This window comes from Bacillus rossius, chromosome 6 (assembly GCF_032445375.1).
Source record: "Bacillus rossius redtenbacheri isolate Brsri chromosome 6, Brsri_v3, whole genome shotgun sequence".
NCBI lineage: Eukaryota > Metazoa > Arthropoda > Insecta > Phasmatodea > Bacillidae > Bacillus > Bacillus rossius.
The window spans coordinates 66478451-66491063 of record NC_086334.1 but is presented as its reverse complement, the minus strand read 5'-3'; the positions used below and the strand labels follow the sequence as shown (position 1 = coordinate 66491063).

At 35.6% G+C, this 12613-nt stretch overlaps 1 protein-coding gene across 3 annotated transcripts in view; it reads left to right on the top strand.

The window, feature by feature from the left end:
• Positions 1 to 1937: 1937 nt before the first annotated feature.
• The window catches only part of LOC134533276 (BLOC-1-related complex subunit 7), a 58947-nt gene continuing 48271 nt past the window's right edge, over positions 1938 to 12613 (top strand). Inside the window, exons 1-2 of one of the 3 annotated variants that reach the window (XM_063370726.1) lie at positions 1938 to 2127; positions 2209 to 2271. In XM_063370726.1, coding sequence (XP_063226796.1) covers positions 1990 to 2127; positions 2209 to 2271 — 201 coding nt within the window. In that variant the 5' untranslated portion in view covers positions 1938 to 1989. The remainder of the gene's footprint in view (positions 2128 to 2208; positions 2272 to 12613) is intronic. The other 2 variants (XR_010075291.1, XM_063370727.1) reach the window with 2 other exon arrangements.

The window sequence follows — 12613 nt, the reverse complement described above, 5'->3', positions numbered from 1 at the left end:
GTCCGTGACCGTCGCACGTCCCAGTTGATGAATCGTCCATAAACTTATTCTCGCGTTTGGCGCAGTGCCGCCCCGCGTGGGCGATGAACTAATTCCCCATGGGGATTTTGATAGCGTGAGGCGCAGGCGCCACGGTGGGTCGCCTGTTTAACTTACGTCTCACAAGAAAGGCTCGGTGGCGAGCCACACATTATATTTATAAACCGTACGAAATCTCATACGTTCGGTTAGGGTCGACCGGGAAGCTGTTGAAATGGTTTGACTATAATTACCTATTGTAGTTAATGATGAATTGGCGCGAGAGGTGAGTGCTTCCCGTGCGCGGGGCTGCCGGCCCTGGCGAGTCACCGATGACGACTGACTAGCCTCCCTGGCCACCGCGGCCAGGGAGGGGGGAAATTCCGCGGGAAACAGCGGAGCGCGGGAAGATGATTTTGGCCAGTTTTGTGAATGATACTAGTTTACAAATTGATTATTGAATTAACATTAATTATTAGTTATTTTAGAAGTATTAGTTTTTATTGTTTTATCGAATGCATGAACAAATTATATATTTGCACTGTGCCACACCCGGCCGGGCACTTTGCACACGTAGGAGGCCGTGACTGACGTCACGCCGTTCGGGCACTGCACTATGTTGCACGCACGGGCGTGTTCGAGGCACGGCACTGATCAGGTGTTGAGGACACATAATGGCCTGTGCTCTCAGAGGGAGCACCGACGACGGCATCATGTTACAACAGGATTTGATGCACTGCGATGAATTGCTTCGGTTTTAAGAAAACAATAATGAAAAATTTCACTTGAAAGAGTGATAAACATGCGACACTACAAGCTATGAATAGTTTATCGACTACTTACAACCTGTAGTATCACCTATCTCTCAAGGGTCGTTTTGAAAAAAAATGTGGTTGGTAGTTTAAATATAGGCCACACTAGGCTCAAGTAATATTTTTTTGCAAAATATCTACAGGGTGCAAGTGCCCTGGAAATGCAAGATTAATCGTAGGAAATGCGTTCTCCTTTAATGTGACTTGATTCATAACTCTCTCAATCATATCAGGTTAAAAATGAACAGAACACAACATGCTAACTGATGTTTTTCCAGTTTTCCCTTTGTACCTTTTTATTCGTTGTCTATATTTAAATATTCATCCAAAGGATACCTGTAAAAAAAAAGGGGAGTGTTTGTCTGTAAAGTCGGTTTACGGATGATAATTTTACATGATAACGTCATGAGAAAACATTGGTGAAAAATTGCATACCCACTTTTTAATTTTCAAATTTTATTTACAGTTTTTTTTAAATATGGGAATCACGAACAATTAGTTATAGAAATAAACTGAAATGAAATCAATGTCAATAAATTGTTAATTTGAAATGACGAAATTGGTAAAAATATCAAATTTTTTAAATTGCTCCTTTTAAAAAGCCCGCATTATCATTTTTGATATTATAGAAGATTTTTTCGCAGGGTAGTTGGCCGGTTCTTGCACGGTCGGCTGAGGCGGAACGTGATAATAAGTCATGCTTTTTCGTGCGAGCAGCCGGCGTTCATCGATTTATAAGACGTTATCACGTCAATAACTGAGGTAAAATACATATTAACTAAATCACGAATACTTCAAATGTGCGGTCAATTATAGGTTAAATATACGTCACAAACATTTTTAATTTTGTGGGTTTTAAATATAATTACATTATTTTTTAACTTTTAAAATGTAAAAGCTAAATCCAACAAAATAACTAGTCTGTTTTTTTTATTGAATAACAATAATCGAACTGCATTTACAACATAGGTATTATTTATTGCACAAATAAGCGACATCGTCAACGTTTTGTGTATCATTGGTGTGGAATACCTATGTTTCATGAATCCAACGTTAGGACGCCTCTTCCGTCCTCCCCACTCCTTGATTGTAGATACTTTACGTATTCTGTAATCTATGGTGTTTATTTTTTAAAATATTTAAATATAAACATTCGAAAATGGCTTCTGCTTCCAGCACCAGCGCGAGGAGTTTGTTTGTGGACTCAAAATTACGACTAGCTGATAGAGTTCAAGTAAATGTTAATAACATTGCTTCAGTTGCTCGTCAAATACAGCGAGGTTCCAAGTCAAATGAAGTGAGTATTAATTTTTGTAATTACATCCTGCATTGTGTATAAATTGTGTTGTAAAGTTATTGTTTTGCGGGCCTGTTGCAGATTTTAATGCACCCTATCAGGAACTTCGCGCTTCAAGAATATGCGATTAACAATTCCGAATCTGTAAGTACGTTACGGCAAGCTCGTTATCTTCTGAGGCTTCTGTCATTATTTTTGTAGATGTATACAGTTCTTTTCGATGCTGGCTATAGCCCCATTTTCAGTAGCAATGCTCCAAATTGTGTCTGACGGACACCGATCGCCGATTATATATGTGACCCTTAGACGTCGTGGTTGGCGTGGACAATAGAATCTCCCTGGTACTAATACATTGGCCAACTTGATGTTTTTGTCCCAATCTGTGTTCTTTGGTAGTATAAAAAAGACATAATGGGTAAGTATTCATCACAGAGGTGCATTGAAACAATAGCAAACAAAATGTTGATAATACAATTTATGATTCTTTGCCTTCTTCCTAATAACTGTAAATTAACACTTAGCACACTGAAGCGGCATTTTATCCAAAAGTATTTGTATACTGTGCCTTTTAAGGTTAATTGGTGATGTTATTTTTAAAATTAGTGGTACTTTAAATAATTTGTATAATTGTTTTTTTGTTTTTTGAAACGTTTACTTTTTTATAAAAATATTTACTTAAAGTGTTTTAATTTATATATTACTGAAAATAATTTTATAATAATAACATGTTTTCAAGAAAATAAAAAAGTTTTATACGTGAAATAGTTGTTGCATTATTTGAAAATATGATATAAGTTTATGTATATATATTTTTTATTAGTTTTCAAATTTCTAAAGTATATTTACAACTTATTTGCACTTGTATAGCTAACAAGAAAGAAACTTATACATCACTATTATATAAAATTGAGAATACAGTAAAATAGCACAATTTAGCAATATAGGTAATCAATGAAGTGAATGTGATTACAGTAAAGAAATCTATGAACACTATTTATTTTCTTGGCAGCTCTGGAAACTGAAAAACTAACATACAAAATTATATTTCTATTATGGAAAATAAGGTAAATATGTATTGTACGGATTAGCGCCAAAAAAAATCGTACAAATATGAAATAACTTTCATTATATGCTATCTTACCTCCTCTTTTCAAAACTGCCTGCGGAGATTAAAAATTCCAATTACTTTAGGAGATATCGCCGTTCTTATTTTGCAATACAAGCCCTATGTAATCATTCGAGCCGCGCCATTTTATATTTTGCCGTGTGTGCAAAACGGGACAAAGGTAGATTAGGTCAGGTCAGCTACATTATAAATAATTGAAAACTGAGCGGACATGAAAATTATATAAATTTATTTCAATTGTTGTTTAGTTTTAGAGCATTTTTAATGTAGCTGACCTAACCTAACAAACCCGGAACAAATGATTAACAGTAGGAACGAACGTAATTTTTTTTTTCGCGCAACAATATAATAAAAAATAACACAACAAAATTTGAAACGTTAAAAACTCACCTAAGTTGGAGGCGGGTACATTTCCTTCGCACTTAATAAGAAATGATGTAGACGTTCACCTACGTCGCGATACCTCCGACGGAACATGAATTCCGCAAGGTACCCGACGTAGTGGTCAACTCGTCGACCATATTGAGGTACATTCTGCCTCACTTCCCGCCAAAGTCTCTCTATTCTTTGGGTGTTCGCCCCTGTGTCGGGATCAACAAAGTTCATATTATGATTAACCTTCAGGTGAAGATAATCATGCTTAGAAAGACAATTATAAGCACGCCAACAGTCGCTTATAATTGTTGTTCCAGGCGAAATGTACTTCTTGATCACGCGCAGGAGCGTTCTGCTAGTACGATCTTTGACAGGAACGAGAAAAATGTTATCACCATTTCTCTCGATTCCGCCAAAAACCCACTGACCCTGGATGACTCGCCCCTTATTATTTTTACGCTTACCAATTTTTGCCTCATCAATTTCGACAACTTTCCCCGGCCCACCCAACTTCCCTACATTTAAGTCCAAACTCCACTTAATTAATACTTCCCTGCAAAATGACGACCAATCTACGACGGTTTTCAAACTGACATTACAATTCTTCTGAATGAAAACAGTATTTGGGTGATGAATCGTTAAAAAAAAATAAGTCATCTTCATAATCGTTTCAATGGAAAGTCTACTTTTGGAAAACCACGTGCCGGTCCTGAAAGATTTTTTGAAACAACAAGTTACCCTTTTAATTCTTTTACTGGCACGAGTTACCGTTGTCCGGTGACATTGAAAATATTCGCTGTCCTCGGCCAACTCAATTACCGTCCCACATTGGTCGCACTTTACCTCACTACTCAAAACTCCATGATCAACTAAAAATTCAAACAAAAATTTCCAATCATCACACAAATGCACAAAATCGAATACATGCAGGGTACACCCGCCGCATAGCTGACTATTCCCAGAAACACAGGCCATTTCAAAGACAGAATGTAACACGATAATGATAGACGAATTCCAAGAACGCCTACAACATCTAATCCAAATAGCGAAGTGACCGTTGTAATTACACATCGTTTTGAACAATAAGAAATTAATCATCACCTATTGGTTCATTTGAATATTGGCCTATCACGACCTATCACGTGACAACCTTATCCAATAAAACACAATTGACACTCGTAAATAAATAAAACAATGGTCGACGCCGTGTGGATGTACAGATATAGTTATTGAAATTAAAAAATTCATATCTCCTAAAGTATTTGGAATTTCTTATCTCCGCCGGGTTTATTGAAAAGAGGAAGTTATAGAGCACAGAATGAAGGTATTTTCGTATTTTTAAAATTTTTTTTTTAAAAATTCGGCAAAAAATGAATATTAAAAAATTCAATATCTTCAAAAGTAATTGGAATTTTTAATCTCCGCAGGCAGTTTTGAAAAGAGGAGGTAAGATAGCATATAATGAAAGTTATTTCATATTTGTACGATTTTTTTTGGCGCTAATCCGTACAATACATATTTACCGAAAATAATTTTATAATTATAAAATAAAAATTATCAAATTATCAAAACAATGGTTGATAAACTAGGTTCCATGTAATAAAGATAACTAACATTACTCATCCTATTTTGAAATAAGTTGTTTTCAAAATAGTAATAACATGTTAGAAAATGTCGGTACTTTTATAATAAATAATCAAAATGAAAATAGCATAATGGTACAAAAATAATACAAATATACAACGAACATTTCTGCAAAATGTCATACTAAAGAAAACAGAAGTTGCCGATTAATTTTTGTACAAAGTTTTTCAAAACAATAATGTATATTTACAGAATTTCAATCGTATTATTCCAAATAAAAATAATATCAAAACATCAATACAATGAGCAGTTATGAAAAATTTCATTCTAGTAAAAAAAAAAAATGAAGTTGCGAATTTCAGTTGTGTCATTACTTTTCAATTACCGGTATTGTATAGCACATTTCAGTAGTGATTATACATAATAAAATAAATAATAATGTAGCAAATTATCAATAATATGAACATTTATGAAAACAACATTACAGTAATGAAAATTTCAGTTCATTAGATACCTGTTATTTTACTTATGAAAATATTATTTTCTGTTGGATGCAACATCTTTTACACAGAATAGTCTCTTAAGGAGTGATACTTCCTGAAACACTCAGGAAGGCATAATGCTACACTGCAGGATGAGCACATCCATCTTGTTTCTTTCCGTACTTTTTTGCCTGTGTTTTTCTTGCTTGTGTCGGCACACACCTTGCACACTCAAGTAGGCCGTTCCTTCTTCTCTGTTGCAGGAATCTTTGAAGGAAAGTGCTTTGAGGTGAGTCTTGATGCACAAGAAGGCCCTGGCAATGAACTCTCTCTCTCCACTGTAACACAATCTGCTAGAGAACTTGCTACGGTCCTTATAAAGTCAGCAAAATGTAAGCGACTGTTCTGTGCCTGTAGTCTTTTGAAAACAAGATAAGCATTGGCCGCTGACATGATGAGGTAGTGAAAAAATAGTTTCTTCCACCATTTTAGAGTGCGTCGTGCAAATGGGTAATAACCCTGCAGCTGATCTCCACGATCCACCCCACATTTATAGAGATTGTAGTCAACTACAACGTTTGGCTTTGCTTTCATCACATGACCTCCTTTTGCTTTGGTTTGAAGTACAGTGGCACCATTCTTGTGTAATGAAGATAACATGAATACATCACGTGTATCCTTCCACTTCAGAAAAAAGAGTTCTTCAGAACGTCGAAAAGAAAACTCTCCTTTCTTCAAGGGTGTGTTCACTAACTGCTTACATAGTCCTTTCCTGTTCTTCATTACGGTCCCAACACCCAAAGTATCATCGTGCCGGAGCTTCCTCAAGAGAGAAGGACTCGTGTAAAATCAGTCCATGTATATAACATATCCCTTTCCCAAATAATTATTACACAATCTGTAAATGAGAGGCTCAACCGCATTGCTGTGTCCTGCAGCTGCTCCAGAATACAGCTCTGTGTTCAAGACATAACCAGATTTTGCTTCAGCCAGTATGTACAGTTTCAGTCCATATTTGTGTGGTTTATTTTTTATGTACACTCTGAATCCAATCCTTCCTCGAAATGGACACATCCCCTCATCAACTGTAAGTTCTTTGTCTGGAGACAATGATGCTTTACTTTGCTTGTTGAAATAATCTAGTATTGGCCTAATTTTGAACACAGGGTCGTGATTAGGGTCATTTTTTGGAGCATACTGGTTGTTGTCGTTCAGGTGCAGCATACTCAGTATAGAAAGAAATCGGTCTCTGCTCATGAGCTTGCCTGCAAAAGATGAGTGAAGGACCGGGTCGGTGCTCCAGTAATCACTTATGTTCGGCTTTTTCAACAAACACATGTGAAAAACAATCGCGAAAAAACACTTTATTTCGTGAAGCTTCACAGGAACCCACTTATTCCACATTGAATGTGGTTTCAATTTTTGCTGACGTTTGAGTGCACCAATTGTAGTTGCAGCATAACGATTTGTCTCTTTCTTTATGAGTTTGAACAATTTGTCATCAAAGAAAAGAGAGAAACATTCCAACACTGTACAGTCACTGGTGAGATCAGCTAAGACACCACAGTTTTCCTCAAATACTGGCAGCGTCACGCCAATCAAAATCATGCCTTGGCTGAGCGGAGGTTTTTTTTTTACTGCTTGGCTGTGACGGTCTTTTTTTAGCGGAAGTGGAAGTCGTGTCATGTGATATTTCATCGACTGAAGTGTCAGAAATATCGTCATCATTGCTGTCATCACCTAAAAGCAACATAAACATATATTTTTTTGTAAATAAATAATTTTTCAATGTATAAGAATATTGATTTCAAAATCTACATCTAAGGTTGTTGTTTAGAGCAGCAATTCACTGTAGAAATATTAAATATTCCGCTAAAGTTGTTGAATAATATAAGAAACAATTATTACTTTAGCTAGTGTTTTTACTAGGGGCAAATTTCAATATTGAAACACCCAATTCGAATGTTATTTTTTACATTCAACCTAAAAAAATCAGTCAGTACGTTTATACAGCACTGCTCGGTAATATTATATAAAGAGGCAATAAAAAAGTATGTATAACAATAAACAAGGAAAAATATAACATTACGTTTTCCCCATTACTTTTCCTACAGAAATAATAAAAATTGCCTGGATGCGATCAGTGGTAGCGTGATAAAAGAAGCCACATACGTGGCGAAGAGATAAGCGCGCAGCCGGTTTCAATGCTACACACCGACGCGACGTGACTAGGAAAACATTCTGAGCGGCTAACCAATTCGTATGAAGCCGAATAGCAGGAAGTGCCAGTCTTTTAGCCTTCCCATAAATATCTACGCGATAAGAAACACAATCTAGCTCACAAACATTACAACATTTGTACTCAACAGTACTTTATATGCCGAAAAATACGGAATGAAGTGTAATAGTAAAACTTTACAGTAAAATTTCTACAGCCACTTACCTGTGTCCGGTAAATACTCTGAATCATCATATTTTTCCGAATCACTGTCACTTTCTTCTAATTCTGAGCCCGAATTCCAAGTAATCTCGTCATAATCTGACAAGCGCTTCCGACGCGCCATTTCAAACAACTGTGCGTCGCAAGAATAATCACTCGAGCAGGGAATCCCCTCGAGTGGCGCAGTCAGAAAAAAGTGGTCAACTCCATTACCTGGCAATAAACACCATCTAGCGGATTTTTTCGTAACTTCGTGGAAGTTGGATGTATACGAGAGACGAGCACTGCTCGTTCGGTAGTGTATAATTCCCGCTGAAATGCATTGTGAAATGAAAAACGAGCGGCGCTCGGGCATAGTGTGCTCAGTGCTTCATGTAAACCCGAGTCGTGCTCGGGCATAGTGCGCAAAGTGTTAACATTGCAATATTTGGGACTACTCTAGATCGCAGTACCATAACAATACAGACGATGTCACAGAAGTGTCATGTCATTACCACCTCTATTTTCTTACGGGACAAGTGCGGGAATATGGTGGTTTTGGGCGAGGAACTGTAAAAACACTATTTTTTCACTCATTTCATTTTTTGAATATTATATTTTTCTGGTATAGTTAACTAGAATATAAATCATTTGCTCTATTCTGTTTTTCAATACAGATTTTTCATTGTTATTTAAAATTATGTCTGTAGTTGTTACAACTTGTGGCAGTATTGGGAGTGTGCTCTCTTTATTATAAAAATTCATTACACTAAAAATATAGAAATTTAGTGGAAAGTGGTGATTTTTGAGGAATAAAATATTGGAAACTCAAATTAGAGTTGCCGGTTTACGATACCGAAAAAAAAAAAAAATCTTAAAAATTCTTACTTTCAATAAATTAAATATGGGTATTGCAAAATAGGATCGACCGGTTGGTACTGTATTCTAGTTCACGATACCGAGAAAATGTTATGTTGAAAAGCATCTGCCTGACCTCCAGTTAGTATGTCTCCAAAAATTTGGTTTAGAAAATAATGAAGGTTAGTTGTGGTTACTTTTCTATTTCAGAACCTATGTTGGTTGTCTGATAGTTTGTTTTGTAAATTGAAGCTGAGATTCTTATAGATTATTCTATCAAACACTTTGGTGAAACCAATTAACAGCGATATAAGCCTATAGTTGGATACGTCTAGCTTGCTGCCTTTTTTTATGAATTGGAATCATTGTATCAGTTTTCCATTGAAGGGGATAAACACTATTTTGTATACTTAAAGTGAGGCACTAGAAGGTTTGCACAACCTTTAATAAAAAAATTAGGAATAAACATAATGCCAGAATTTTTTTGGTTGTTTTTAATGTTGATATTTTGGAGCCAAAATTTTTTGTCTTTGGTAAATTACTAACTTAGCCTCTTTACATTTTGGAGAAAATAAAGCATAATAATTTGGGTTCAAATTATGTTTATATAGTTTATGAAAATACAGGGGATCGTATTGGGGTCCTGCTGTTCGTAATTTATTTATTTATTATTTATTTATTAATATTGTAACATGCTCACCAACAGCCGAGGGCTTAAGCGGTGGGCACGACATATATACAAGGACAACATATAAACAATACAAACAAAATACAAACAAACAAGTAAAGTTAAAATAAGTATAACTATTAAAAATAAACATCAAAATATAAAATGCATAAAAAGAAATACAAAACATAGACATTACAGTATAATGAAATTACTAATTGCAGACTTATGTAAAAATTAATTAAAAGAAAAAATACATTATATACCTAGCTACACTTTCACAGATTAAGATGATCAATTTTATTGAAATTAGAAATGAGTCGAAAAATTATATCATTCTTTTTATGGTATGTACATAGGGTAGATGTTAAACGGCTGTTAAATTTGGGAATTCTAATGCCAGTTTTATCAAGAATGGACTTACAATTTAATTTTGAACGGTAGCCATTTTTAATAAATACATAATCCAGATAGATACGGCGTTCAGAAAGAGAATCTATAGTACTTAAGCTGAGAGAAGTTTTTAAGTTTAATTATTTTATCAAATTTATTCTTAATGGATTCTAATTTATTGCTATCGGAAGCATTAATTGAATTCCAAATAACTGAACAATATTCTAACTTAGATCTAACAAGTGATAAATAAAGAAAAGAAGAGAGTCACTGTTTGTAGTATAGAACGTAGTATATTTGATTAATGCTAATGTTCTATTTGAACTAGTAACTAAGTAATTTACATGCAAGTGAAAATATAATTTTGAGTCAAGTAGCATACCTAAATCTTTTATAGAAGAAGAAGTGATTGGGATTATTTTATTGTTAAGAACATAATCATATTTTACAGGATGATATTTCCTTGTGAAGGAGATAATTTTTGTTTTACTTGTGTTAAGAGTTACTAATTTTAATAAGCACCATTTATTAATTTCATGTATATCAATTTCAAGTAACAAGCAGTCATTGATAGAGTTAATACTTCTGGAAATTTTAAAATGATCGGCAAACAATACACCACTCGAATGTTTAGGTACAAATGTAATATCATCAATGAAAATATTGAAAAGTAATGGAGAGAGAGTGCCACCCTGCGGGACCCCAGATGGAACTTTAAAATATGAAGAATAACCGTTGTTGATGGAAACAAAGAAGCATCTATTCTGAAGGTAGTCGGAAAACCAGGTTACAAAATTGCCACATAAACCAAATTTATCAAGTTTACTGAGTAAAATATCATGGTTAACAGTGTCGAATGCTTTTGCAAGGTCAAAGTAGCAGGCATCTACCTGACCCCTGTTCGTTACCTCATAATAAATAGGATTTAGAAAGGACACAAGGTTGGTTGCTGTGGTCATACCAGTTCTAAAACCATGTTGTGAAGGAGACAGTCGGTTTTTAATTGGGAAATTTAAGAATTTAAAGATAATTTTTTCAAATATTTTAGACAAACCATTAAGGATAGAAATAGGACAGTAGTTAGATACCTTTAATTTAGAACTGCTTTTGAGAATGGGAATTACCCTTGCTATTTTCCATTTGGTGGGAAACGTTTGACTTTTCAAACTTACGTTAAATAAATGTTTAAGAAGTGGTGTTAATATGTATGAACAGCCTTTAAGAACAAAGTTAGGTATTCCAGACCACATGACATAGAAGATTTTAGGGATTTAATACCCCAAAGCACAAGACTTTCAGAAATAACGGGGACCAAAATGGTATCATGGTTTGACGTTGATACATTAACATTATGATTGTGATTAGTAGATGAATATACATTAGAAAAATATTCAGCAAAGGTATTAGATAGCAAAACAGGGTCAGAAAAGACAACATCATTAACCTTGAGAGAATACTCTTCACGGTAACCATTTCTCATTATTTTTACATAGCGCCAGAACTTTTTAGGATAAGACCTTACTTTGTTATTAATATGTCGAGTCCAATTGATTTTTTCACGTTTGATTAGATATTTAACTTGCTTCCTGTAGAATGAAAATTAGGAATAGTAGATCATGTTTCTTTTCTGTAATTTATGGAAGTGTTTTTTAGCTTTTAGATTAAATATTAATTCACTAGAGAACCAGCAAGGGTACTTAGTAGATTTTTTAGAAATTACAGGAATAAATTCATTCATACTGTTACATATGCAGTTAGAGAGTTCATCCACTAAAAAATTAACATCTGATGATTGTGATGAACAATGTTGGGGAGGAGTTGGAAAGCAAACTGAGACTGTTCGCTGATAACTACGTAATCTATGAAACTGGCGGAAGCGGCACACTGGCAGGAAGACTTGAAGAAGCTGGAAGTTTAGTCAAGGGCAAATGGAATGGGGATAAATATCAACAAAACAAAGGTGATCAGATTCACAAGGAAAATAAAGGTTGCTAAGCAAATATATAGTTGTAAGGGGCAATAGAGTCAGGAGGTAGGGGAATACAAGTACCTAGTAGAAACCCTACAATGTGATCTAGGTTGGGGAAAGCCGGTGCAGCGGGTGGTAAAGAAGAGGAGGGGGGGGGCTGGGGCTGATTGCTAGGACACTGACGGGGACAGGGCAGAGAGTAAAGGAGAAGGTGGATTCAATGTTGGTGAGGCCAATGCTTGAATATGCAGCTGCAATTTGGAATCCATACCTGGGGATAGACATTAAGAAACTGGAAAAGGTGTAACGTAAGGTGGCTAGATGGGCAATGGGTATGCGGAGGAAGAGGGAAGGGGCGATGGGTGAGACGCATAGGCCATCAGTGATAATGAAGGAGCACATTACACAGGGGGCACATTACACAGAAGGAAGAAAGTAAGCGATTGGTGAAGGCTTTTAGGGAGATAATTGCCGATGGGGGCTGGGGGATACTGGGAGACAGGTTGAACAAAGGGGTGTATAGAGGGAGAGGGGATCAAGGGTGGAAGATTCAGAGAGAGTGGAGAAGAACGGAAAGAGGAAGGCAAGTATTCTTGGTGAGGATGGGGAGGGA